Source organism: Mugil cephalus, chromosome 19, assembly GCF_022458985.1.
Source record: "Mugil cephalus isolate CIBA_MC_2020 chromosome 19, CIBA_Mcephalus_1.1, whole genome shotgun sequence".
Lineage (NCBI taxonomy): Eukaryota > Metazoa > Chordata > Actinopteri > Mugiliformes > Mugilidae > Mugil > Mugil cephalus.
This window is the reverse complement of record NC_061788.1, coordinates 11,964,433-11,992,419: the sequence shown is the minus strand read 5'-3', so window position 1 is coordinate 11,992,419 and position 27,987 is coordinate 11,964,433. Positions and strand designations below refer to the sequence as shown.

Sequence of the window (27,987 nt, the reverse complement as noted above, 5' to 3'; positions counted from 1 at the left end):
AAATGTTTAAACAATTTTAATAATCACCACAACCTAAAGTCAAGTCAGAGTGTGATCTATACAAAGTAATATGGATTCACATTGTATCCTAACAGGGTTTACAGCACATGTCGTGTTCTGTAAGCATAACTGTCTCCAAAAGAAATTAGTAATACAGAAATGTAAAATCAAAGCTTTACAAGAACAAGGAGCTCAGCATCTTAAAGTCTGTCACCATGACAGCAGTGACAGTTTCTAGTTCAGTTTTGGCATGTGTGCAGCTCAATACTTCAAAATGAGGTTTGAATTCACACTGCTTTTGCCAAGCTGTGAAAGGAAAAAACAGGAAAAAATGACTTCATACAACCTGTCCTGTGACTTGTTGGTTGAAAAAGGGGGGAAATGCATTTCATGACTTTCAAAAATGTACATGAGTCTTTTTCTTAAAACTGACATTTGAAGAGGCCGTCGCCAACATCTCGGTGAGGATGTCGCGGCCCGATTCATCTGATGTGAAACTTGACATCCGCACAGAGACATGCTTATTACGTATACGCTCAAATTTTTTTAACTCAAAGAAGAAACAGCGCAAGAAGTTCATACATTGTGTAATTTACACAGGCAACCTTTCCTAATGTCCAGTTCAACTGTAATAAAAAACAAAAACAGCAACAAAAATACAATAACTGGACAAAATACTATCAGCAAAGGCAGTATGGTTTACAAAAATGTCATTTTCTGTGCCAAGCAAAACTAGTAATCATTTTAAAAACTCATCGCCATAAAAGGAAAGAAACTTTTTAGAAGCTCAGCTTGAGATAATGTCCTTCTGCGCTGCCTCATCAGCCCGAACTGAATATGACCCACGTGCCTGATATGTCTCACCGAGGACCTTTCAAAGCAAATATGAAGCAGCGACGTGTGAAAGCACGAAAGCAGTTAAACTGAGATTACATAATTTACAATAAATCCTTCCAAATCTCAAAATGCAGTAGTACTGATGACTGTTCAGCTCTCTGGTGACCAGACATTTGAGATTTTTGGGTAGTTTTCTTTTTTTAAAAAAAAAACAAAAATAAAAAACTGTACAGTGCTTTAACTCTGTTCAGGGTGTTTATTCTCTTCCTCTGATAAACACATAGAAGGATTTCTTTGGCTTGTTTTTCTCAGCACTGCGATACCAAATGTTGACCAGAAAAACTTAAACACTGATATTAAAGGCACAGTCTGCCATGGAGATGTAAACAAGGCGCTAAACGACTGGGGAGTTATAAAACGGGACGAGAACATGCAGCCACAAGAACAAACTAACTGTATTTAAACACGGAGTGAAACAGAAAACAGCATCTTGACATTTAAGCTACTAATGTTCTCTGGCGCCAAGAAATTTTTGACTATTTATGTTTGTAATAAATCCGATAAAAAATATATATAAGAAAAATGGGCTGTTTGGGCTTTAACTTTAAAACAAACTGCACTGATATCATAAAACCTGCTTTTGTTTGTCACTAAAACTTCATCGATGCTCGTCATGAAATCTCTCCAAAGCTCAGACTGTTTGGTGTAAAGTGCTGCACAGAGGTAGAACATGACCTTGTAACAAACATCCAATTGGGTTCTTTATTTTAACACTGCAGTAATAATAATAATAGTATCAAAAATGCTACATCAGAAGTGTGAGCGATACTGCCACTGAACTGAACTCTGCTTTGGCTCCTTCGCCTTTTAACATGCGGCTGCACTGTCAGTGTTTCTCCTGGGAGCATCGCGGCTGAAAAGGTGCAGCCGTGAACGGGTCGTCCAGAGCTCTGCCACCGATGGTCCAGGAGTAAAGAGGCCCCACGGCCACCGAGCCCACGGCGGCCTGCTGGCCGACCCTGGAGACGACCCGGTGCACGGCCACCGGCTGCTGGAGCAGGGGAGCCTCCGCGTGCAGAGGAGGCGCTCGCGTGCCGAGAGTCTGAAAGGTGGCGGGGGGAGATGACCCTCTGACCTGCTGACACGGCCCGCCGCCGCCGCCTCCGCCTCCGCCTCGGACCTGCTGCGCACCACACTTCAACATGTGAGCGTTAACAGGAGCCGCTCTGGTGGCTTCCTGCCTCTTTCCAAACGGCGCCTGGAGGAAAACATCAGACGCCTCAGCAGGTTTACGAGATGCAGAAAAGGAGGAGCCGCTGGACGCCGTCCTGCTTTCTTTTCCTGGCATCCTGAACGGGGCCAGCTGGAAGACATCAGAGGCGCCCGGGCTGGTCGGAGGAAGGACCTGGGGTTTTCGGTCGACTGGCGAGAAGTGGAGGCTGGTGCAGGGAGCGTGTGTGGTGCGGTGCGGAGTGCTTGATTCATCTGACGGCAACATGTGTTTGTTATAGACGCACGCGGCGGCAGCTGCGGCGGCGGCTGCAGCGGCGTCAGCAGACCTCTGCCTTTGTTTCTCCTCGCTGAGCTGAAGAGGAGCGGAAGGCCAGGCGACTCGCGGCTCGTTACTGTTGAGCTCCCTCTGCAGGTCTGTACGTGGAAGAGACGGGAGAAAGATCAGAGAGGTGCGGAGGTTCTCACTAATCCAGGTTATACTGAAAAATGGCAAAACAACAACAACTGGACGTAATTTTCAATTCAAACAAGTCCAGTCGCCTTTGTTTTAACACGTACACTTTCATGCCTTTTCAAATAAAGTGACATTTCTTTGCTGAATCTAGTGGCAACCATGCAACATGATCCATGATCTTCAAATTTAAAGAAGTATAACCAACATATATGAGCAATAATGAGAATGTTTTCTACCTTGATAATATTGGCAGAGCTACGTTCACAAACACAAATGGATCAAGACTTTAAGAGGAGGAAGCTGTTGTTCGGTCTTACCTGAGGAGAATTCAGCTGCTATCCGAGCAGATTCCTACAACGTGTTGGGTATTTAAACCTATTATCCTCTGCATTCAGACACTTAGTAGACTTTTAAACGCTAACTTTTAGTGTTTTCTCACCAAAAGCGCTTCATATCTGCGCATGCATGACTGTTAAGGGCTAGTAATCGTGGGTTAGGTTATGTTAGGAGGACGATGCTACTCCCGGCACCAAGCGCTTTAAGATAAACAACTCGACACATTAACATTCACATTTGTACTTTATTTGCCATCCCGTTATAATTCTTTAGTTATCTCACAAAAATAGAAGGAGCACACGATATCACAGCTCTGACGCGGGTTGGTTTTTTCGGGCCATAACGACAGGAGGCGTCTCAAAACACTCAATAGTATCAGGTAATCGACAGCGTTTAATTTTTGGCAAAAAAACTAACAAACAAACAAACAAACAAACAAAAAAGAAAAAAAAAACAACAACAAAAGAGAGAACGAGGGGCTTCTGTTTCACATCGAAGACTCATCCTGCTCGGGCTTTACTGGTCACGACAGCGCGCTGGCGGCTACGGGGAGAAAGCTCGGGAGTTGCATAGGTTCAAACAGTAACTGCAAATGACTGAGCTGTTCAGTGGAAGGACGGCGGGAAAAACACAAGCCTTCGGATGCACATGCAGCACCTGCACCAGATGCAACCCAAGAAAGAGGCCGCTGATCTGGAAACAGCTTCTTCTTCTGCTGTTTTTTCTTTTTTTCTTGAGACTTATTTGGACCAAAAACAAGGTGCTTGGTGCAGTTCTCAAGATTTAGATGTTTGTTGAAATTCATTTCATCTGACAGGCTGCTTTGATTCGAGTCACTACCTTTCAAAATTGTGGGAATTTGGTATTTTTTTTTTTAATCAGCGCTAAAATACATCGGCCTTGTTTATCGTTAAAAATGAATGTTTGAATGACTTTTATTCCTTGCAGAATATTTATACTATAAATACGATAGTCTAAGGAGAAAGTGAGAGTTCTCTTTGCGATCATGCATGAAGAGCAGAATACCTTTGTTTGATCCTACAGAAACACCTACATTGCTGACTGGAGCTGATCCTTCCTACTCCCTAACAGCTGACGTAACTCTGACCGCTAATCAGACCACGGCTACAGCAGTATCTGTATCTTTCGCTGTAAGGTCCGGTAACGTTTCCACTCTCCACAGAGCCCCTCGAATGTTACACGTCTGTAATTCGGTAAACTGTAATACGGAGCGCGGACTTCCAGAGGACAATGAGAGTGGGGGAGCCAATACTGTACACTTCCAGCTCTCGGAGAGACTGATGTAGCTCTGACGACCTGAGAGAATTTACGGGAGGAGGTGGGGGACTGTGCTTTCAGAGGAGACTTTAATGACAACGTGACCGTCGCCATGTTTGCAGCAAACAACAACACAAGTAGGCTACCAGAAAACACATCCAACAACTCGGACTCCACGCACACATACATACTTTATCATAACACTGTGTACCAACGCACATGAACATAACATTCAACAACACTGCCATGCTTTTTGATATGAACTCTGTGACCACTAAAACTGGCAAAAGAAAAAAAATTAAAAAAAAAGGAAAGAAAAGAAAAAAAAAGAGCACAATTTGAAACGAAACAGGGCTGAAATTCCAGCAGTTAAACTCCCACTTTTCCAAGGAATCGTGAATAAAAATATAATCCGTCATCGGTTCTTGGGAACAAACACAACACAGGCTCGCCTTGGTTTCACAGAGGTGGAATAAGACATGGGATTCAGCCTGATCGTTCAGGTCGAGCAAAGACTAGGGTCATCGTCGTCTATACAGTTGAATGGAACCGACAAGTATCGACTAAATAGAACCGAGAAGAAACAAAAAAAAAAAATCTTAACACACAATTCCACAAAGAGGAATGAAATATTTATATAGAGCAATCTTCAATATCATTGAATGATTATGGTGTTAAGAATCATAGATATATTTTATTATAGACTAATATTTATTACTTACATTCATTCTCTAACACTCTATTCATATTAACATGTATTAACAGGAAACAATGTCATTCATATATATCTATAGATCCACAGATACACTGCGTATCTGGATATAAATATATATGAAAGAGATAGAGAGAGATTTCACAAGTAAAGCAATATGTCTTCCACAAGTAAAGCTTTATGACAATGACTTCATATATACGGTCTGGATAAAGGCCTGCAGGGGCTGCAGATATCTATTTACATAAATCAGGAAGGAACGAATGACGGGAATGTGGAGTGGGGGGTTGCACGGTGTGGAATGAACGTGTCGATATTAAAAACAAAAGAGTAACTGGTAGCGTGACGCATTAGGCTGCTTCTGTTAGTGCCAAGAATGGGAACGATGGGAACAGCCGTGAGTGTGCTGCCTATATAGAACTGCTACCGTACTTCTATTATTTCCTATTAGCGCTGATTATTCTAATGATTTGTTTCTCCTGATTTCATGCATTTTCCAACGATATGGCACGCTGCTATTAACACAGTTAAATGACCACGAGTTGTCATTTAACACAGCCTATTGCTTACTTAGAGATAGGTTTAAAAAAAACAAAACAAAAAAAAACAACAACAAAGCTTAACAAAGCTTAAGATAGCAGCAAATGAGAACGTGGTATTTGCTTTGCAAGTACGTGTTGTTTTGGAGTTCGTATTAAACAGCTGGACGCGACTTTGTTTTGTTGCCATCTAGCAGATATGTCTGTAGGTCCGGGTCATGTTACATCTAAAAACTAAGCAAAAACTATTCGTTTTCTGCCTTCTTCAGTGGCTTTGACTGGTGAGGAGTTTAGGTTTATATTTGGAACTGTGGGTGGTGCCCACCTGAAACTGACATGACTAGGTCTGTTAACGTCCCATTAATCACCCACAAGCAGACCTAAACTTCTCACAAGTCGTCTAGAACTCGAGACGTGACCTTTCTTCATGGACATTTAGCAGATACGCGTCCAGAACTCCACCTTTAAGAACTTCGCTTCACCGTAACCAAACACCACCCATCCAACAGAGCCGACAGGGGTCACACGTCTATGCAACTGTGCAAATCGAGCTACCTGACGACGTTCCAAAGAAGCTTTTTTGCAGAAATAAACCTCATTTGAACAAACGCTCATTAATTTCGCAATGTGTTTCTTCCATTCAAATGTGCAAATAAATCAAGGGAGGAGAATTTAAAAAGGCAAAACGACAACAAATTCACTTGTGCACGATAATAACTACGACCACTTAGAACTATGCCTATTATACATTACAACAATGATCTTCTATTGTTTTCTATTAGACATAATGCAATATTGTTCAAACAAACTGGATAGCTATATCATATCCTGATCGACAGAAAGATGGAGTTAGTAAAGGGCGTGGATAGGCCGATTGGCCGCTCTTTCCCGATGGACACTACATAATGGATGGAGACGAGGACAAAGAAAACGTGAGTGTGAGGGATGAGAGATGAGAGGTGGGGAGGAAGCCAGATAATGCGGTCGATGCGGTGGAAAGGGAAGGAATGAAGAAGCACTGAAAGGTGAAGGACAGTTCTACTGTAGCAACTACGATGGAAATGACAGCCAGTGGGGTGCAGGAAGCTAGCTATGACAACAGTGTTGGTTGTTGTTATGCTATGCCAGTCTATAATCCAGTGTTACAGCTTCTACGGGGAAGGGGGGGCCGCCTACAAGTCGATGAGCTGGTCCACCAGCAGCAGGGAGCGGGCCAAGCTGGGCAGGCTGGATTCAGAGCCGCCACTGTTACTGCGCGAGTGGCCTCCTGAAACTGGCCGGAGAGACAAGGGGGGGAGGCAGGGGGACGAGACGAGTAGAGGTATAACAGAAGGGAGGAGAAGCAGAGGAGCGGGAGGCACAACGACCAAACAAAGCAAAGAGAAGGAGAGAGGTTGAGAGAGAAGAGGAAGAGAGAAGGGGGGGCAGAATTTACCCATTTACTGGTTTTCTCAGGATGTAAAAACAGTACAGGCAACTTCTTATTAGTAAGTTTAACTGCCATTAATTAACAAACCACTGCAGGATGATCCAAGCTTCGCCCACATGCTCTCTTGACGAAACCGTTAAAACCTACCTTGGGAGTTCTTTCGGCCCGTCACGGGGATCGGATCAAAGTCGTCCTCTGCGCCTGCCTCCGCACTGGTGGCTGGCTGTGACTCAAAGTCTGAGATCAGGAGAGACGAGTCTGCAGAGATGCATGATCACTTTTATTAGAGCATTGTAGCTTAAGACAGTAGTGCACAGGTGTCAAACACACGGCCCGCGGGCCAAAAGTGGCCCACCACAGGGTCTAATCTGTCCCGCAGCATGAATGTGCAAAGTGCGAAAATTACTTAGAAGACTGCGATTTTTCAGTGAAAATATTCCATATGTGTCCACTGTTTTAGTCAGAGAAGTGGACGGATCACAACACTTTTGAAGCATATTTTATTAAATGTAAACATTCTCCTAATTTACCAGTTCTTCTTTGCACTAAAACAAATAGAAAAAATCTGGAGGTGTCGTTACTTATAGGTTATCTTGTGGCGATACCGCTTTTTCTCTTATTTATATGATAAAAATGACATAATGATGTCACAAGTTACAATGTTACAAGTCTCAACTTAACCAAAAACATTGTCATTTACGGATTTAACACTCTTATGCATACAAAATAAACAGGTAAAAAGAGGTAGAGCACAAGCATTTTCCAGCTTCCAGCTGCATGCACTCTGCTAGTGGGGGAGGGGCAATGTATGGGCTGCACCAGGCACCAGGGTCTGGGCAATGAAGCCCATGTACAAATACAAAAAACTGCAGTTCATCGAGAGGTTTATTTCACTATTAACTCATACATTTACTTTTTATTAAGGTTTAAAATTCAGCATAATTAAGGGCGTTCCTGCTTTGAGTGACCCGACGGTAGCTTGAGAGATGGGTGTGCAGGTCTCAACATCCAGGCTATTTTAGCTTCGCTCCATCACGACCCCCATGTCCATATATGGGGAACCCAAATGTGGGCATTCATCCAGCATGGTGACAGCAGGCTCTCCCCACTTTGGGTTTCATTATTAAGGTTCAGAATCCAACAGGTGATGTAACTATGGGTTTATCCATATATACACTCAATGGGCTGCACAGGTCCACAGCGTCTCCAGCATGCATCTGTCTGTAAATCTTGCAACCACAATTCGGGCAATACCGACACCAGTAAAATATGCATTTATTGGTCTGATACATCGGCTGGCCCAGAGTCGTATATTATTATATTTCTAATATATGGCTCAGGGCCCACTGATATACATCTGTCAATCTATAGTTGTTATATTACTGGTCCACAGAGTTACAGTATCGAAGAAATGTTTTTTCATTTTCTGAGAATCATAAAATGTTCATCAGATTGACAATTGACAAAAACACGTTGACTGCTCTCTAGTGGTACAAAGCCTCTTGATAAGATATTATGAGCAGAGATCGGTGGTAATTATTTTGATGCAGCTGGTGCACACAGTCAGGCTTTGATTTGGAGTTGGCACAGTCGACAGCAGTCGAATGCTTTTGTTCACTGGCCAAGCAACAACAAGTGAACCCCAGCTGTGTAGCTCTCAATTTGGGACGCATGGGTTTGACAGATGATTCCTTCCACAAGAACCACTGAGCATTTTTTAAAACAAAAAAACTTTAAATCCGATAAAAGTGAAACAGGAAACATATTACATTTAAACACCTTTAGTACCCTTAAGATAGGGCAGTGACACACCAAAGTGTTGCAGCTTTTCAACACACAGGATGTTAAACTGGTGTCACAATCATTAGAAAGTGACAAAATCAAGATGAGAGGTCAAACACAGAAGGCTCTTTTCCTCCTACAACTTCATCTAATCTGAAGATTCAAATAAACAAATATCACGACATCTAGATTTAATAAATTGTAGACCAGCTCTTGTAGCTCCTCCTAGCTTCTTAGCTAATAGCAGGTATTCATGTTCACCCTTTTGGATAATAAATTTGCCACCCGGCTGTTGGCTGTAGTATTTGTAGTGTGATCAAGTTCAACTTTTTAGTCCATACAGAGGGGATGTGAGGCCCAACCCTATGTCACATTCTGCCTTCGTTGCCGGTGCTTCTTTGATGTCTGTCTGACACGTCACAGCCTCTCAAGTAAATTATTTTTGACACCGTCAGTCAAGTCTCCTGCGTGAGGCAGCATTGATGGGGAGCAGAAGGTCACAACGAGTCAGACAGCAGCTGCTACACAACACCAGAGCCGCACACTCTGAACAACAACCGCATTAGCTTTTCCTGCTAAAACCCATAGACATGAACGTAATTTAAACACACCTGCAGATATCTCTTCAGTTTGGTAAAATGTTTGTTTTAACCTCAAATTTTGAGAACGTCTGTTGACTACACAGAGTCTACCTGCAGCTTGTAAACTACATGAGAAGCTTGTCGTTCTTCTCTTCGCTCCCATGCTAGTGTTGCTCACCGGAGCTCAGCCTGCCACCTGCTAGTCAAATTTCTACAGATCTCTGCGCTTCGAAATGTTGCTTTAAACTGCCGCTGTGTGGGAATTCACTGCCTTCTTTGGCAAGATTCTCACTATTTACCTGCTTTAGGCTGTGCCGAGTCTCCAGACAACAGGCTGAAATCATCCAAAGCCGAGGCGGCGGAGGTGGGAGCGGAGGAGACGGAGGAGGTGGCGCTGCTCGCTGCCGGAGGAGCAGATGGTGCAGAGATCAAGGAGCAGCCGAGGAGAGAGTCGTCTGCAGCAAGAGGGTCTGGGAGAGGTCAAGAGAAGCCGAAGTCAGACATGAGACAAAATAATGAATGATTTTACTTCACAGACAATGAGAAAACACACACACAGGACACCTGCTACTACTTATAATGTATAATATTACATCTCTGAGAATTAAAATGTAAAACTGTGGATACAAAACTGAAATACTATCACTTTTCAAGAAACTATTAACCTGACATACAATGGGTTTTTAAATGGACACGTTGGAGAAGTCCTGTTCAGAAACTGTCTTGAAAAGGGCAGTTTTTTTTTAAAAAGGATGTGATTTAATGAATCAACAACCGGCTAAGGTCAGCCAATCAGACAGTACCTCCCTGCCCTCACCACAGATCGTTCTCACTAGCTGGGAATACACTGTGCGAGTTTTCGACCTTTTTGAGCGGATTTTTCGCTCGTGCGAGAATTTTTTGGATCGGGCCGAATCCAGCTTAACCGTGCGTCCCGCATCGCGTAGTAGACACGGGGCAACGAGCAGCGATCAACCTCTCACAACCAGCAATCGATCAGCAATCGTATGGTCGGATGAAAATCAAACCTGTTTGCAATTCTGGTTGTGCCTCGTGAGTGTTATCGCGCTGTTAAACCAGTCCTACGAGCGATTACGAGCCAATTTACCTCAACCTCTCACACTGCGCATGCGTGAACGCAGAAGTCGAAGTGGGAAATTTGTGTTTGTGTAGGTAATTTGCCAAACAGCGAACTGTTGCTGCTTGCCTCCAGTTCTCTCCGTAAAGTTGACAGACCGTACTACCCACGTCTGCCCAGCCATTTCTTTGTCCATACACTTGGAAGTTTGTGTGTACAGAATGGAGCATATTGCCGAGGCAGCGTGTTTCTCTTTGGTGAGCATTCTCATTCTCAGGTAGGCGTCTTCCCACTTCCTTGTTTTTCCACTACTTCTTCTTTTTCGTTGCAGGCCACATAGTGTGAGAACATAAATCGCGAGCTGCGAACTTTTAACCCCTGTAGCTTAGTCGTACAGTTTGAGCTGGAGCTGAGTGTGACTGGACAGTATCACTGTTTCCTGAAGTTTAGCACTCAATAGAAGGAGAACAACAAAACAGAAACCTGAATACACATACCTTTTGCGGATTCTTCCACAGCTCCACCAAAAGGATCGGACAATGAGAGGAGGTCGGGAAGCATGAGCGAAGATGTGTCCGGAGATTTGAGTCCCTCTATAAGCTTCTCTAAAGGCCAGTGAAGAATGAGAGAAAGGCAAAACAGACTTGAGTGGGGAAAGATAAATTCCGATTTTTCTGTTCCTGTGTCTTCCTCAGTTGAAATGGTTTCCACGACTGGTGCAGTCATTTACATAGTTGATAATATTTCATGCTTGCGTAAATGGATATCAGTTTTACCAAAACTAAGAAAAAGACCATTAAAATCTGTGTCTATATCGTACTGATCCGCTGGGAGAAAATTTTACCTGGTGCGTCTGACAGCAGGAGGGCATTGAAAGGATCTGGGACAGCCAGCAGTGAGGCTCCCGATTCCACATCAACGATGGTCGACGGTCTTTCGACTGGGAAGCAGAAGGTAAAAGAAGAGAAAAGTGAGGCTTAAAATGCACCAGACTTGCAGGGAGTCTTCGAGTGCCAAAGATTCAAACCAAGCAGCAAATTAAAACAGACCCAAACAATATGTTAAACACTGTAAATTTCACTAAGGCTTCTTTTAATCTGAGAGCATTTCAATCCAACTAATCCAGTGTGTCTCAGGCAATTTATGAACAAATCAGCTCTTCAACTTCTCCTTGTCAAAGAAAACACACATAAAATTAGTGGCTTTATCTGACAGGTAGAGAAGCGGTGCTTTCACAATGAATGAAATTTTATTGATGCTAAATAAATAAATCTGAATTGAATTTTAAGACCCAGGTAGAAAATAAAAAAAAAAAATTTAAACATCCACAGAGTAAAATGTGACATACCAGTCTCTTGAGGTTCATTATCCACAGTTAAGGCCTGCAGGCCTGGTATCAACTCTCCTGAAGATGCTGTCTCAACATCTGAAGGAATTTCTGGTAAAAAAAAACAAAAACAAAAACAACATCCCTGTCATTTATTGATTATCACACAGCAGAACTACTGCACTTAAGAGCGCACACGCAGTCCAGCCTCACCATCTGCTTTGAATTCCTCAGCTGTCAGGTTGGAGAAGTTGTCATCGTCGAATGGGTTCCATGCTGGCTGTGTCGGGGTGTTGCCGGCCCCGCCAGACGCAGGAGCAGTGGGTGCAGCTTTGCTTTGGTCCTGTGCTGCATCAATAAGACCAAGCTGAACAGGCTGGACAGGGCCCGGCTGAGATACAAGAGATCTACAAGTAGGAAAAAAAACAAAACAAATGAAGCCACAAATACAACAAAGACGAGAAGAGTTCGGCCACGGCTGATCTTTCGGTTTATTTATCGTGCTACTTACTGACAGAGGGAAGCGTCTCCATTAGTTCCCAGCTGCTGCTGCTGCTGCTGCTGCTGCGCGGAGTCACTCACTGGAACCGAACCGTCGCTCGGTGTGCGTTGGTGTCCTCGTTCCTCGGCTGTCTTTGGAGTAGCAGGTGGAGTCTGATCAAAAGAGTCAAAGGCTTAGAAGGAAGCGGAAACATCCAACATCGACAAATATTTCACAGAATGTCTAGAGGAGGGAGTTGAGAGTAACATTTAACTCACCGTCTCAGCTGGTTTTGGGCTGATCTCAGACGAGGCCGTCTGAGGCACGGCTTGCTGGCCGGAGGCCGGTTTGCTCGGAGAGGGCTGAGCCTCTGGCACCTGAGCCTGGCCGGCCTGCTTGCGGCGAGCCGGGCGCTGAGGTGGAGCCGGGCTGGGGGGGGTCTGCGCCGCCTGCTGGGAGGCGGAGCTGACCACGGAGGGAGGCGTGGTCTGTTGCTGAACCGCTGGCTGTGCTTGTGGTTGGGCGTCAGCCTTGGTCATCGGCGCCGCAGCTGCCGACGCTGCCGTCTCTGCAAGTGGCTGCACAGAGATGTTTGACAGAGTCTAAGTCACGTTGCCAAAATATGTACGAATAACAAAAATACTGCAGTGGTCCAATCTTCAAAATGTAAAATATGCATCGGGGATTCCCAGAGCTGAAGCTGCTGCTCTAATATTGCTTGTTTTTGTTGTTTTTTGCAGATAAGAGAAATAAGTAACTCGATCCTTGACACTCAATCATGAGTTCCGCTTCACTGAAGACTTTACTTTCTGTCTTATTATATTATTTTATTAATTTTCCCACTGCGGGAAGCTCGTGCGTCCCTTTACTGTGATTAGTGGGTACGGACCTGCTTGGGCGGAGCCACGGCTTGACTTGAATTGTTCTGCGACTGGACGAGAGGCACAGCTGTGATCTGTGCCTTCTGTGACTGGAGCGCTGCAGCTGGCTGAGAGAGGTCCAAGCTGACTCCTGCGGGACGACAGAACGAGCCGAGGCCGCGCGTTACTCAACGGCGCTGACACAATTTCACATTCACACTGGCACAGAAAATAAATATGAAGTGTTGCGCCTAAACAATGACAACGTGATGATCATTAAAAATTAATTAAACTGGATTAGATGGTGGGTTAAATGCAAATAGTGATTTATAACAGGTACAAATAACTTTGATGACATGAAGAAACTTTGCAGAGTGAAAATTATTTCATATCACTTTGCTTGTTATTGCTTTAATTTGCAGGAGTCGTAACCTGCACACTTGATGTGTTCTCGCGGAGAAGTGTGTTCAAGTATTCAGTGCGTGCACAAAGGATTAGCAGGATTCCTGGATTTGTGCGCCTCTTTATTCAAAAGATTGGTTTCTTTCCCCCTGTGACGGAGAGGAGGATAAGGACAGAGAGGAGTACATACCCACAGGCTGTGCCACGCCACCAGGGAGATTAGCTCGCTTGCGAGGGGTGAGGGCAGCCGGCTGGATGGGTAGGATGCCAGCAGCGGGCTGGGCATGCGCCGCTTTGGGCCTCTGGCGAGGGGTGATGGAGGTTTCAGTGGTGGGGATTGGATCTGTCAGTCTGAAAACAAAGAGAGCACATTGGCCTTCTTGTTAATCACAGCAAACATGATTATTTAATGAGTATCAGGAAACCGACTGCGCCTAATTACTTTCACACAATGTGGTGTCGCTAGCTTTAATGGCAGAACGGAAAAAGCAGCCTTGCCTGGGTTTAGCCTGGCTCTTCTTTGCCGCAGCAGCCTCGCTCGCTTTGATCGGCTCGGGAAGTTTAGAAGGAATCGGAGAGTTCTAGTTCATGAATAAAGGGAAATTATAACACGACAAGAAGAACCGTCAACGGCAATTTAATAAAACATTCTGAAGGCTAACAAGTACATTCGGCTGGATGTGAATAGGTGGTGGTTTTCCTCCCACACTGACATGCCTGGTTAAGTAGGTCACGCAGGGAAACCACAGCCGATTCCCACTGACTACAGGAACAAAATCAATTCCTGATAAGAGAGAAAGTCAAGCAAATCCAAATATTTTAGCTGCCCCTGCTGCTGAGAGAGAGACTGACCTTCACATTCTGAACGGGGCACGTCCGCTGAGCTAGTTTAAAAGCAAAGTAGGACACCTGGTAGATATCCGGCCTTATGTCGGGGTCTGGTTCCAGCATGTAGCCTGGAAAAGAAAAACACCACGGAGATAAAAACGAAAGCTGGACTCAAGAAAATAGAGACGAAAGAAAATAAGTAGATGTGAATATGATGTTGTTGTAGTCGTGTATTATTATTATTATTATTAAGAGGCACTGACGAATGAGGCAGTGGAGATCGTAAGAGTAGCGGGAGTTATCTGGTATGGTGAAACTGCCATCACAGATGGCCACCTGGCTTTCACCAAAGGGCAGAGTGAAGAAGCACAACTTGTACAGCAAACAGCCCAGAGCCTGGAGAAGACCAGCACCACCACCACCACCGCCACATGAGAGGAGGAGAGGAGTTTTAACCAAGCATAGTAACACAAGAAAATTGCCCATCTAAACACCAGTTATGACAAAGCAAATCAGATTATTCACATTTGATTATACTAACTAACTGAAGTAGCGGCGCCAGAATTTCATTTTCCAAGATACAGTCGGCTCGCGTCAGCTCCGTGAACTTCACTCACCCAGATGTCGGCCTTCGTGGTGATAATCTTGTTGTTGTAGAGATTCACCATTTCAGGAGCGCGATATGATAAGGTGGTGTACCTGAAAGCAAGAGCAGAACAGAAACTAAATTTGAGAGAAAGCCGCATTCGCAACGTGGCGCTGAAACGCGGTAATCTACGCGGCATTATCTGATTATAAATGTTCACATTACCGTGAAAGCAGGGATTTAAAGCATTACAAATAAAACACTTTTCTGCAGTACAGCAGAAAGCTGTGCTTCACATATGGGCGAGGTGTAAGATCAAGAAATCCGGCAACATGAAAAACAATGAAGCAAGAATAATAATAATACTAAAAAAAAAACACTGCTGACAGTTTCTGTGCCACATTACCTAAAAGAAGCGCTAATGGTTAAAGGTTGCAGATGAAAAGAAACACAAACTTTTTGATCTCTTCCTCCACTACGGCCACTCCTTCGCTCTGCGGGCTCTGGAACTTGTTAGTGGCGCTGCCGAAGTCACAAAGCACATAATGACCTTTGTCGTGCAGGAGGATGTTCTCCACCTGTAAATATACAAGGAATGAGTTGCAGGCAGACACTTTGAGAGGCTCTGGTGAACAGAACAAAAAGGGCGTTTTCACATGAAATAACCAATTTGGACCAGAGGTGTTGGGTCCCTCTGTGCCAGATCAAAGGCTGGGCTTTATTTCTCTATAATGATGCACAGCACCAGCCTTTAACTCGCAGGGTTTAAATTCAACAACATTATCCTCCGACAAACTCGTTCCATTTCCAGGTTTTAATGAAATCGATAAATCTGCACTGAATTAAAGTCTGATTAAAAACACTGATTGGTGGCAACTTCAGATTAACACAACAACCGCACTGCATTTGACTGCTGTGAAAAAGGTATTTGAAGGATTTTGACAAGTGACATTCTTCCCTCTTCTTCTTCATTTAGTCCGATCCATAATTAAACCCAGCTTCAGCTCACACAAACACGCCAATTAGGATTTTCTTCATTATTTCAGGCTGCGGTGGTTTTGCCCCATTGTTAACACAGCTAGTCTGTCCTCTCTTGTGTTGCCATGTATGGATTCAAATGGTCCTTGATTTGGTAGCCCTGTGCCACTGGCTGAGACTCAAAGTTTCAAAACACAACACTACAGGGGGAAGTTGACGAAGGCCATACTGTATGCAGATATCCTTTGACGCAATGCGAGCAAAAGCTGGACGAGTGCCCATCGTGATCATCTTGATTCTATTCAAATTGGATCACACTGTTTAATATTACGTGAAGGAACTTCAAGCTAAATGTGGGATGCGGCACCTTAAGGTCTCTGTGGATGATGGGCGTCTTCCGCTGGTGCAGGCGAGAAACGGCATCGCAGGTGTCACAGAAGATCTGCAGCACCTCGGACTCAGTGAAGCCAGTCTGCAGCCTCTGATTCATCAGATTGACCACCTGCCCACCTGCCAAACACAAGCCAATCATTTAGGAAGATAGAGGAAATCAACTACTTGTTTTAATTGCATCTTAATCGTCTCTTATCTTTCAGTCCTTGAACAATCCAACAGCTTTAATTTAAATTCTTTCATTAATAAAAGCATGTGGTTCGAGGTGGCCGCGTCAGATTTTCCTCTCAGCTCTCACCTTTGCAGTAGTCCATAAGTATGAGGACCTCCCACACGTCCCTAGATCCCATGGCTGTGATGCTGGAGTCCAGATAACCAACAATATTCTTGTGACCGACAAGGTCTTTCTGCAAGAGCAATACACAATCGAGAGCATTCATATAACAGTGTACAATACAGAAATTACAGTGTCCATATAACATCTGACCGGTGAGGTCACTGGTTTTACGGCGAGTGTGTTTTTTTTTTTAATTCTGACAGATTTCCTATTTTGAGTCACTATCAGAATATATTCCTATATAAAGAAAGATTTGTGGACGTGAAATATTTCCACATTTTGCTGTGAATGGGGCTAAAGAATTGCAACTCCATCGCCCATTCATTTGGTGTGGTCAGTGTGCAGAGCTGCAGTGTGAGGCCAGCGTCTGCAGAGGGAGCTGCAATTGAAATCAGGAATCTATTAGGTAATGAAAAAATGTCAAGTACTGCAGCTGAAGCCTGTCTGCCTGTGTGTGTGTGTGTGTGTGTGTGTGTAAGAGAGAGAAATAAAATACAATATGATGGGGAAATACCATCTTTGCACTAATATTCAAGCCAGCCAGTGTCAGAAGCAAAATGCACACAATTCTGTTGAATGTTTGGTGGATGATATGATCTTCTTGTAAATTTAACATCCATTGCTTCCTTCCTTCCTTCCTTCCTTAGTGTTCCTTCAGACAGAAATGTCCTGTATACAGACTCTGTTTCAAAGAATGCAACAAAAACACTTTCCAAAACCAGTCTATATTTTTGGTAGGCTACCACAGTATAACAATCCAAACAACCCCGCTTGCAGGCTGAATTCAGCATTTATTATGTGCTTTTTTAGGTGTTTTGCAGCTGTCTTGCTGCGTGGTTTGAAAAAAAAAAAAAAACTCACAAGGCCTCAGAGCGAAAGCTGGCAGTGAAGTGCTCAATCTCGGCAACTCACCATTATCTGAATCTCGCGTTTGCACACCTGCAGGTCGTGCTCGTTGTTGACATACATCCGCTTCAGGGCGCAACGCACCCCTTGATTTGTTCGCACAAGGAACACAATTGCAAAGCCACCTGCAGGATTGAGAAGGAAGAAGATTAAGCAGATGTGATAGACGCTTCAGCTGCTTTTTGACAATCGTGCAAAGGGCATGCTCGTTGACATGTTACAACTACAAACAAAACAAAATAGGACATGGGTGGAAAGATAGCATTACGTCACTTCTGCATGCTTTCTCAGGCTGTCATGATTGTAATTTGTATTTTTTTCCTTTTACGACTCATTACTTCAACAACTGCTGGCGTTTCTGTCCATGTGGCCTTACATCAGTAAGGATGATCAGGACCAAATGGTGCTGCCTTATAGCGTTATCTATTAGTCATGTTGTTGCTGCAGGGTTTACATAGAGGCCTACATGGAGGCCTAGCCATCTGGTGTAGCTCAGACCACAAATTCACTTTGCTGAGTGTAGCTGTGACGGAGTGATCAATTTCGGGCAGACACTGCAGGTTGTGCTGCATCCTCAATGTATTGGTATTGCAAAGCACTCTAAATACCTATGGGCATCGATGCAGGTGAGGGTTTAGGTCCAATTCTGATGCAAATATTGAAGCATGCTGTTTCTGCACTGCTTTTGACTGGCTGGGAGCCAGCAGACACCACTGATTAAAAGCAAATTCCCACAGTCTTTGTTTCAGAAATACATGAAATGATGGGTATCTAACGTTCCAACAATTATAAATAGAGATCATGGACTGACTCATTTAGATCACGCTAAAGCATAAATATTATCTTGTTTATCCACAAAATTTCACTAGCATGTGCACAGGTTAAACTTGCAGTTTAACATTATAAACAGAAATTCAGATTGCACTCCCAGATTGAGTTTAAATAATGAATTATTGATGTAATAATAAATATAAGTGCAGGCTTTGACTCCAGCATCAGTAGTTTAAGTTGATGTTTCTTACAGCTTGGCTCTCACTGGCTGCTATCACATAAAACCCTGAAAACACTATTGACTGCACAGTGCAGAGTCATTCATTTCAAATGAATCAAGCAACTGCATGGGGCCAGGTATGCGTCAACCTCACTGAATCACATTCCTGGATCACAACAGCTATTGGAAGTGTTAAGTCAGTCAGAGTGCGGCCGAGTGAAAGCGCTAGGCCTCTGTTTTGCCTGCATGTATCCAAGCTACACGGATGCAAACTCCATCAGCCCTGTGGGGATATAAGGTTACACCTCTGTTCTGTCAAATGACTGATGCATTCTGGCTTGTGCGTGCAGGCAGGACACACACATCCCCACCATGCATCATCAGCATGCGTGAAAACACAAACAAATACACAGCACCATCTGCTCCGTGCAACCCCTTCCTCTCACCTTCTGCAATTATCTCCTCGACTGTGACTTGGTGCCGCCCGATGGTGAAGGCTCGTCCAATGAAATTTCCGCCTGCGTGACTGGACCCGGATCCGCCGCCTCCTCCTCCAGAACCGGGCCCGGAGCTGACCAACTCCCGGCGAGAATCAAAGAACTTCCTCATGGTGCCGATGTGACAGGAGGAGTTATTCGCAGCGCACGGATGAGCTGCAGTTTCCCCTGTGCTGAATTATTGCACGACGCAGCACAGACCGAAAACCCCCAACGAGTCTATTCGTAGCCTCGGATCGCGCAGTGATGCCTTTTGTCGCTCACGGGGATGTTGAGAGAACCCAGATTTTTGGTGGCAAATTTCCCATTTGCTTGCCAACACAAGCCAGCCGGTGATAGCTAGAGCGGCTGCGACTAGCTGTTATGTAAGTGAATTACACCACCCAGGAGGCTAGAGCATCTCCAGAGAAAGTATTCCTTTAGCTACCCACCCAGCTGTTCATGGTTCATGCTGCTGCTGATGCTGATGATAACATTAGGTCCTTCTCCATCTCTTCCAGCCATTACCGAGCTAGCTAAGTGCTAGCTACTTGAGCGCTATGACATTTCGTGTAGGTTAAGGTTATCCAGGTTATCCTCTGAAGATAACGTCTCCGAGTGCAATGTTTCCCACGTCTGACTTGTGCAATGGGGCTGCCCGAAAAAAATCTTTCCATCCTCAGCGAAGTGAAGCGGCCGTCGGTTGCCACATAGCTAGCAGCCCGTCTAGCTATTTAATTGCTCCCATTTGCGATAAAACTGTGATTGTGGGTTTAGCCGACGCGTTAGCGCTACTCGTCCGCACAAACAACAAGCGTCGAGTCGACAGCGGACTGAAATAAAAAAAAAAAGCCTCCGTCCGCGCTGAATGTTGTAATACAACCACGGATTTTTTCTTTTACATCTACCAAAACATTAGAAAGGTTTCAACCCATCCGTCTAAACCCTGCAATCACAGCAATCTTTGGCTGCCAGGCGATATCGCAACATCCTAGCTGTTGCTGTTGACGCGCGGAGGGGATTGTGGGTATCGTAGTTCGGAGCGCGGCTGCGCGGCTGCACAGCCTCCTACCCCCTCCCCCCGTCGCCCAGGAGGCGGTCATGTGCCGCACAAACCGCGCATCACCGAGGTCCAAAAATAACACCTCGTCAGCCTTTTTACTCCGAGTCCGTTATATACTGGGCATCTCTTAACAATGTCTCACATTTTAGGAAATAAAACTTCACACGTGTACCAAAAAATGGCCGACACATTAGCGCTTTGCGTATTTAAATAATAATAATAATAATAAAAAATAGCATATCCTATTCGACAAATTAACTTTTATTGTGTGTCTGTTTTCACTCACTTTCTTACATTTAACATATAAAATATATCAATCTTGCAATTTGTCATTAACTAAAGGGAAGTTTCCCGTTTAGATTAGACGTTCGTGAATGCGTCGCATGAAAAGGAGGGTCCTATCAAGGGGGGAGGGATTAAAAGCAGTTGATAGTTAAGCTACAGTTTTCCGTTGCTTTCACGCTTCCTATTTGTGTCGGACTCCGGTCTGGGTAAACTGTCCTCGGAACAGGTAAGATGTGTGTTCCTTGTGTGCACCGTCAGTCATGTTTCCAAATATGTTTTATGGAGTGACTTTGTTGAGAGTGGAGCTCAGACAGAGGCGGTTGGTGCTCTCTGTCTGTGAGCAGGGTGTGCCCACTATCTTCATGCCAAGTTCATTTTTGAAGTGTTCTTCCTGAATCCGTGTAGACGCGACTTTCTCTTAAGCGCTAAGTGTTTTGTTTATTTATTTATTTTGAATTGTCAACAAATGCATTTCACGTTTTTAACTGTTTGATAGAGATATTTCGTAATTCTGTTGTTATGAATAATTTCATAATTCTGTTGCCTGTTTAGTGTTGCACAACTTCCCGCGAACTCGATTTCAGTTTAATTTTTCTTTATCCAGTCACATGCTTTCTAAGAATGTAAGGTGCAAGTATGAGTATGTTGAATTCGAAAGTGAAACAAAATACAATATGATCCGTGGTTCATGTAATGTCTACCTCACTGTAATAATGCGCCTATTTGCATGAATATGAATTTGCCTGACAAATAACAAGGACACTCATTTTATTGTGTAAAGGAGATTATATTCACACCTTTTTGTGTGCGCTTTCTGAACAGAATAAGAGTTGTTGGTGTATGATAACTCCTGCTGAAGGATGTTTGTGTGTGTGTGTAGACATCACATGCTCTGTATTTACACCACAAACCACTCAGGTGTGACTGTTGACCTACAGACAGTTAGCCCACTGTGTTTGATCAGTAAATGTCTAAGGTGTCAAACTTCAGGATAGAAGTCCTGTTTTTGTCAATTTATGTCCAACTGACTTGTAGACGTCTTGTAAACGTTTTTTTTTCCTAATATGATTTTGACTAAGATCACTGATGACTGCATCAGTGGGTAAGTTGATCCTTAAAGAGGCAGGAAAGGCGCTTCCTTTCCACTCAGGGGAGTAATTACAGGTGTGTCCTAACAAACACGAGCGTAATAAGATTAGCTCCTGGGACGCTGGCGCAGAAGTGGGACACAAGAGCCCTTGACCAAATGTGCGTGATGGAAACCCTCCCTAACACGATGAACTGCATACAATATTGATCAGAAGTTAATGAGGTCCACATTCAAACCTGAAACAGCTTACTGCCTCTGTGGTTTTGCTCTTTTTTTTTTCCCCATGTCATAAACTAGCCCTTGTGCAGCTGACATCCAAGAATTTATTTTATTTTATTTCATTTTTTTGTAGCTTTCTTGGCCTCCAGTTTGAAAATCTACTCATCCCAATCCACCCGTCTACAATGGCAGCAGTAAGTAGCTCCTGTTCCACCTGTGCACACAATGAGACCCGTCGTATCGTAACTGCATTTACATTTATTTGAATCGCCTGTGCAGCAGAGACTCGCTGGACACTGGGTGCATTGTGATACAGTAAATCTGCTTATAGGTTCAAGTTTCTATTAGAAGATTCAATTTGGAGCCCTATTCATTTTGAGACCAGTCATGTTGTAGCATAAATCACTCTGTTGTAGTGTTCAGCTGTTGTAATTGTGTCATTTACGACCAGATCGGAAACCGAGGGACAGTGACTGAGGCGGCTGGTTTCAGTGCGGAGGCAGATTCCAACAAGCTCAGAGAATCCATGAAGGGAGCCGGTGAGTGACCCGCTGTTGGTCAGAAACCGTCGTTAGCTGGAGGTTTATTTGGCAGCGCCTTTATATTTAGGCCTTCGTGGAACAAAAATCTTCAGTCTCTCCCTTCCTCTGCAGGAAAGTTTGTCATCTAATTTCAGTTTTGCTCAGAGCTTGTGTTGCCATGGCAGCTTTACGCTTTTGTTTTTATGGTCATATTCATCTGGATCCTTGTACTTTGCCTCGCTTTACACACTGTGTTATGGAGTCTCCTCACTCCTGATATGAGGCTAAAATCCATTTAGACTTTGCTGATCGTGCTGGAAGCAATAAACCAACCTCATTATATTGTAGGTGGACGTACATGCTAACAAACACAACATTTGTTTCTCTGCCTGCACATTTTTGATGTGGAATGTTGATGCTGTTTGCCGGTGTAATCGCCTTCCCCTGACTCTAGTTTCATCTCCATCGCAAAACAAATGGTTTCTATGCCAACGGCAACAAACAGCTGTGTGTTAGGATCATCTCCTGGGCAGCAGCACTGATGCCTGATTCAGTGTCCGAAACATGTTGGCTGAACCCTCGTTCTTCAATTGAGTTCCAAGCATAGGAATACTGTATACCCTTATAATTTAAGAATTATAATTTTTTAAAGGTTTGAGATATTTCTTCCAGGCACGAATGAGGCAGCCATCATCGAGGTCCTCGCTCACCGCACTATTGCCCAGAGGCAGCGCATCAAAGAGGCCTACAAACAAACAGTGGGGAAGGTGAGAGTCGACCGAGTAGCTGTATGTTTGTGAATGATTTCCTCTTTCCTTCTTAATCATTAATAAACATGACTGACGCAGAGTAAGCAGAGAAGTTACTGCTTTATCTACCCTGATGGAGCCTGCTGACATCTGCCGCGCGTGTGTCATCACCGAACATCTCTTTCCACCGTGTGTCTTCCCATCATTTGTTACTTTAGGTGTGGTTTTGCTGCACGGACACGGTGCTGATAAAGTCCAAGTTAACCATTAACTTTAAAGCAGAAACGAATGCCTGCTCTAATCAAAGACAGGGATTGAGAAAGGCTCAATCTGTTGGAAAGAGGAAGGTTCCTATCTATAGGAAAACATGCACAAATCTCAAAAAAGACACAGTGCACACTATTAATTTCTTTGTTTAATGATTATATGGCTCAGTACATTAACGAAAAGGGAAACTGTTTATTTTATTGTGTTGACATAGCAAGATAATGAGTACTTCACTGCACTGTGCCTGTTAAGGGATCAATAAAAGTATCTGAAGGTTCAAATAAGGATATACGACTGACACAAGGACTGGAGGGAGGAATCCTTCCAGACAGAAAGAGTGAGTCATGTTTGACATTGGCGACGCCCACATGCGGTCACATAGGAGAGTTGTGTGGAACAGCTCCTCTGTTCACTAAAGTGTTTCCAGAGTCCACGCCCTCCAGACTGGAGGCGCTGGAATGTGTGAAATCATGGCTCATGAATAAAAAGACACCTGAATATAGTTTAACGTCAAAGAGAATCACCTCGCAGACGTGCGCCTTAATGAATTTATTGAAGCGCTGGGAACGACTGTTAATCCATCTGTTCCCGTCCATCCTGCAGGACCTGGCCGATGACCTGTCCTCCGAGCTGAGCGGAAACTTCAAGAGCGTGGTTTTAGGTCTGCTGATGCTGGCCCCCGTGTATGACGCCTACGAGCTGAGAACTGCAATGAAGGTCAGACTTCTGTGTATATATGTTCATCCAGAACACTTAAGTCTACAATGAACAACACAAATGCTGACTGTAACTGTAACTAAAACCTCAAACAATCCTTGAGAGACATTACTCACACCTCTGCATGTCATCTTCATTCATTACACTCTTGTTTAATTTTGTTCATTTTTGAACACCATTTAAATAGTTGAAAATGCTGAAAATGTTGCTTGGTTAGACAAACAATAGCCCTGTGGGAGTCCATTCCATAGATCAGGGGTCTTGTTCTTATCATTTTGCGTTAAATATTAAGCTATTCAAACAATGCACAGGTCCAAATATTCATTTTTTTATTTCAAACATGAGTAACAGTAGGGTGGCCATGCTGGAAAATTGTGGGTACCTCCGTGGAGGCACCTCAGTGCGGCCCCCCTGTTGTAGACCTATGCCATAGACTGTATGAATGGGGTGGTCCAAGGTGCCTCTTGCTTTTGCTTAGAGTGTCCCATCCACTAACATGGAGGGGGTGGAGCTTACGACCTATTCAGCTTTGTCTTCACTCCATGTTTATATAGTCTAGGCCCATTTCCATAGAAAAACACTGGAGGCACGGTGGCTAATGTTAGCAACCATGCTAACATTGGAAAAATTGTGTTTTCAGCGGTTTTATGGATATTTCTTATGTTATTTGTCTGAATAATTGTCCTTGGGGATGTGAAGGAAATCAGGAAGTATTGAAAGGCAAACTTAAGCACTGACTTTTTGAGACTCGCCGACAATCAGGGAAATAAAAGAACAGCACTGCCTTATTCCTTTGATTCATTAACGTGTGGCTGACGATACTGATTCATCACAGGGGGCTGGAACCGAAGAGGCCTGCCTCATCGATATTCTGGCTTCAAGGTCAAACGATGAAATAAAAACCATCAGCGCATTCTACAAGAAAGGTAACGGAGTCACCTCTATGAATAGACCTTCTATTATCAGGTCATTGCATATCACAGTATCCGTCTGTGTCTGTGGTCCGCGCGCCATTTGATATCCGACACTGTCCAACAGCGACCCCCCCCTCTTGTTTGGAGATGAAAAGACGACAGTTATTAGAAAACAGTGGATGTTGTAAATTATTCATAAAAGCCATTCCTGCTCTTTGTTTGGCAGTTTGTTTCTCTAAGGTTGCAATGACAGTGACTGGCAAGTATTTGTAAAGTGGTTTTTAAAGGGCTGTCTTTCACAAGCTTTGTGGTGTCATGTACATGGTTTTTGCAGTTGATAGAGAGAACAGTTAAGATGCAGTGAATATTAATGGACGTTACAGCTCTTAACCTACTATAAATAGTTTTTATTTTACCCTGGAATAAAGCCTCTATTTTATGTTATGCGGAAATCACAGCGAATACGATCACTTTCGATGAACCTCCTGTAAAGCTGTGAGAATCTATCTTTCATTGAGTCACTGAACATAGTTGTAGCCTGCTGGGGATGTTTTGCTGATAAGTTTCTGAGAAATAAAACAACCAGAAGTGAATGAATCTTGATGTCACACTAACAGCTCTAGCCATCAACGGCTATTAAACGGTTTATATTTAAAATGGTTTTTGTTTTGTGTTTCCGTGGCAGAATACGAGAAGGACCTGGAAGATGACGTGCGCGGGGACACATCTGGAATGTTTCAAAGGGTTTTGGTGTCTTTACTCACGGTGAGAAAAACATCGACACGCAGCCCGCCATAGCTTGGAGAATGTCATACTGGCCGTTATTATAGATGTTAAATAAGCATTAGAAATATGAAGTGTAGGGAAGTTTTAAAAAATACTGTGTATTAACATTCACTTCCTGGTATTTTTTGAGGTTAGTTTAAAATTAACTTGTTCAGCTGAACTTTTTACAACCATCAGCTCATTAGGGAAGAGGAAGAATTAGCAACTTCTCCATGATAAAAACACTGATTATTTTTTTCTTCTAAATGCTGCGTCTTCTCCATTGCAGGCTGGACGGGATGAAAGCGACACAGTGAACGAGGCCCAGGCTGTTCAAGATGCCAAGGTAAAGACTTGCATCCTGAGATAAAATGTTTCATTGTGGAACTTGTGACTCCCACAATGTTTTTTTTTTTTACTAAGAATGCTTTCGATTGTAGGAAATCTATGAGGCTGGCGAGGCCCGATGGGGCACAGACGAGGTGAAATTCCTGACTGTGCTTTGTGTGAGGAACCGAAACCATCTGCTGCGAGGTATTCTTACGCGTCACCCATATGGATCCTTCTAAAATACTCCAGACCTTGTGTTTTGAGTCATGTGATTATGCAGTCATTTTCTATTCCATTTACCAGAAGACATTTAAGGGACTTTAGTGACCCCTTGTGGCATCTCTGTGAAACAAACCCTGATTTAGTGACTCAACATAATCAAATTCCCAATTCTGCTTCCCACATTAATCATATTTGTTGTCCTGCAGTGTTCGAGGAATACCAGAAGATTTCTGGAAGAGACATTGAGGAGAGCATCAAAAGGGAGATGTCTGGCTCTCTGGAAGACATCTTCCTGGCCATAGGTCTGTCCCCTCAGTGTCACGGTCCTTTCAGTGGATCTACATTATGTACATTTTTATATTTGCTTCTTACACTCTGGGATTTATTTCTGTTTGCAGTTAAATGTGTGAGGAACAAACCAGCCTTTTTTGCAGAACGATTATACAAATCAATGAAGGTAAGTATTTAATTAATATACATCTACTTCTCTTTACTTACAAAGACTTATCCTTATAAGTAAAAAAAAAAATAAAAATGTTGTCCTAGAAAGTTAGTGCTTTTTATTTGGCTAATTATTTATGAATTTACACCTATCAGGTAAACATTATGACCATACAATACAATCTTCTACGAAACATTTGGATCTGTCCATTCTCTGATGAGTCACAACTATTTTGAAGACATAAGGGAGACCAAAACATATTAGGAAGGTGGTCATAATGTTATGCCACATCGGCGCAGATGGTAACACTAGTTACTTCAGCCATATGAAAAGCAGACTGCTGCTCATATTCTTTGACTCATATTCGTACAGAAACTCTGTTACATTACAAATACTTTCTTTTATTTCTCGTCAGGGTCTGGGCACCACAGACACTGTCCTCATCAGAATAATGGTTGCCAGAGCTGAGATCGACATGCTGGACATTAAAGCACAGTTCCTGAAGATGTACGGAAAGACGCTCTACTCCTTCATCAAGGTGAGCCACTGAAGACTAGAGGAAAATCTCTGCGGTACATCAGCTGTGATATGACGACAGTCATTCCCATTCCCATATCAGTGACATCTGCTGTGAAAAGAAAAAAAAAAAAACTAATCAGTGTTATCAGTTTGCCTGTCTCGGAACAGTTAGAATAATTCCAAACCTCAGTCCTTTGAAGTCTCACAGATCTTTTCTCCCACTGTGTAGGGAGACACATCTGGTGACTACCGCAAAATCCTGCTGGAGCTGTGTGGAGGCGAGTGAAAGAAACATCAGAACAACAACCCGCCAAGCCTTTAATCTTCAAGCAATACCATTCCTCTTCTTCTTCTATGTCTTTTCCATTTGAACGATTGACTTGGTGCCTTGTTTTACCGTTTGTAATACCAATTAAACCAAAGACCATGACCTTTTACACATGTCTGCGTTTTGTCATCGATCCCGCATTAAGGATTAATTAAAGGTATTAAAGAGAAAGATATATGTCCCTTTAATCTTTGAAGATGGATATTACTGGCCTCCACTTCCCACGCCTGTTCCAACGCAACATTTTCATGACCGTCCAGTCCGCGGAGTCCATTTGTTTAATTGGTAGCAGTTCCTCATTTGTCGAGTCAGCCCAGGGTCATTTGACGCAATTACATTAACAGTGAGGCGAGCTTGATTTGGGAGGCAGTAAAGAGGGCTCTAATCAAATTAAAGAGGATGTCGCGCGGCTCATAGAAAGTTACAGCCCCATAGCTGAGCAAGAATAATGTGTGGCTCACCTCAAGGTGACCACTAGGTGGCACCAAAACAGTTCACCATAACGTTGATAGCACCGGTGAGAACCGCAGAATAATACTCGTATCCCTTCAGTGTGGCATAAACAAGAAGAAAGAACATCACTAAAACCCCAGATCAATCACTTGGTAGTCACAATATCAAACAGCTGAACCGCTGCATTGATTCATGCGTTTCCGAGGGGCTGCTGCTCCTTGTTGCCATATGATGAAATCCTCACTTAAATCCTCAAGATTTTGAAACTCCCAAGAAAGG

At 43.5% G+C, this 27,987-nt stretch overlaps 2 protein-coding genes across 3 annotated transcripts; one reads left to right on the top strand and one right to left on the bottom strand.

The window, feature by feature from the left end:
* On the bottom strand, positions 1 to 19,838 carry aak1b (AP2 associated kinase 1b). Of its 2 annotated transcripts, none has more exons than XM_047569654.1 (20): positions 18,795 to 19,838; positions 17,364 to 17,482; positions 16,413 to 16,521; positions 16,089 to 16,231; positions 15,200 to 15,321; positions 14,775 to 14,856; positions 14,421 to 14,553; positions 14,182 to 14,285; positions 13,828 to 13,910; positions 13,520 to 13,680; positions 12,957 to 13,078; positions 12,346 to 12,645; positions 12,098 to 12,240; positions 11,800 to 11,993; positions 11,608 to 11,697; positions 11,104 to 11,199; positions 10,757 to 10,864; positions 9,481 to 9,651; positions 6,966 to 7,076; positions 1 to 2,484 (listed from the first exon to the last, which is right to left on the bottom strand). In XM_047569654.1, exons 1-20 carry the CDS (start codon positions 18,955 to 18,957, stop codon positions 1,724 to 1,726), a joined length of 3,315 nt encoding a protein of 1,104 aa, XP_047425610.1. In that variant the 5' UTR covers positions 18,958 to 19,838; the 3' UTR covers positions 1 to 1,723. The 2 variants fall into 2 exon arrangements, with proteins under 2 accessions (XP_047425610.1, XP_047425611.1); XM_047569655.1 differs by lacking the exon at positions 1 to 2,484 and adding an exon at positions 3,085 to 6,662.
* Positions 19,839 to 20,273: 435 nt separating this feature from the next.
* On the top strand, positions 20,274 to 27,364 carry anxa4 (annexin A4). The gene is made up of 13 exons (XM_047570555.1): positions 20,274 to 20,398; positions 21,615 to 21,675; positions 21,933 to 22,020; positions 22,675 to 22,769; positions 23,622 to 23,735; positions 24,571 to 24,661; positions 25,335 to 25,414; positions 25,704 to 25,760; positions 25,855 to 25,948; positions 26,173 to 26,268; positions 26,365 to 26,423; positions 26,824 to 26,946; positions 27,157 to 27,364. Exons 2-13 carry the CDS (start codon positions 21,667 to 21,669, stop codon positions 27,211 to 27,213), a joined length of 963 nt encoding a protein of 320 aa, XP_047426511.1. The 5' UTR covers positions 20,274 to 20,398; positions 21,615 to 21,666; the 3' UTR covers positions 27,214 to 27,364.
* Positions 27,365 to 27,987: the final 623 nt, after the last annotated feature.

Excerpts from the sequence above, each read along its gene's own strand:
- aak1b (XM_047569654.1), bottom strand. The coding sequence starts at position 18,957 with ATGAGGAAGTTCTTTGATTCTCGCCGGGAGTTGGTCAGCTCCGGGCCC. Across the intron at positions 11,994-12,097 it reads GGAGACGCTTCCCTCTGTCA|ATCTCTTGTATCTCAGCCGG; the intron begins GTAAGTAGCACG and ends TCCTACTTGTAG. Across the intron at positions 2,485-6,965 it reads GGGCCGAAAGAACTCCCAAG|ACCTGCAGAGGGAGCTCAAC; the intron begins GTAGGTTTTAAC and ends TTCCACGTACAG.
- anxa4 (XM_047570555.1), top strand. Across the intron at positions 22,021-22,674 it reads AGAATCCATGAAGGGAGCCG|GCACGAATGAGGCAGCCATC; the intron begins GTGAGTGACCCG and ends TATTTCTTCCAG. Across the intron at positions 25,761-25,854 it reads AGGCTGTTCAAGATGCCAAG|GAAATCTATGAGGCTGGCGA; the intron begins GTAAAGACTTGC and ends TTTCGATTGTAG.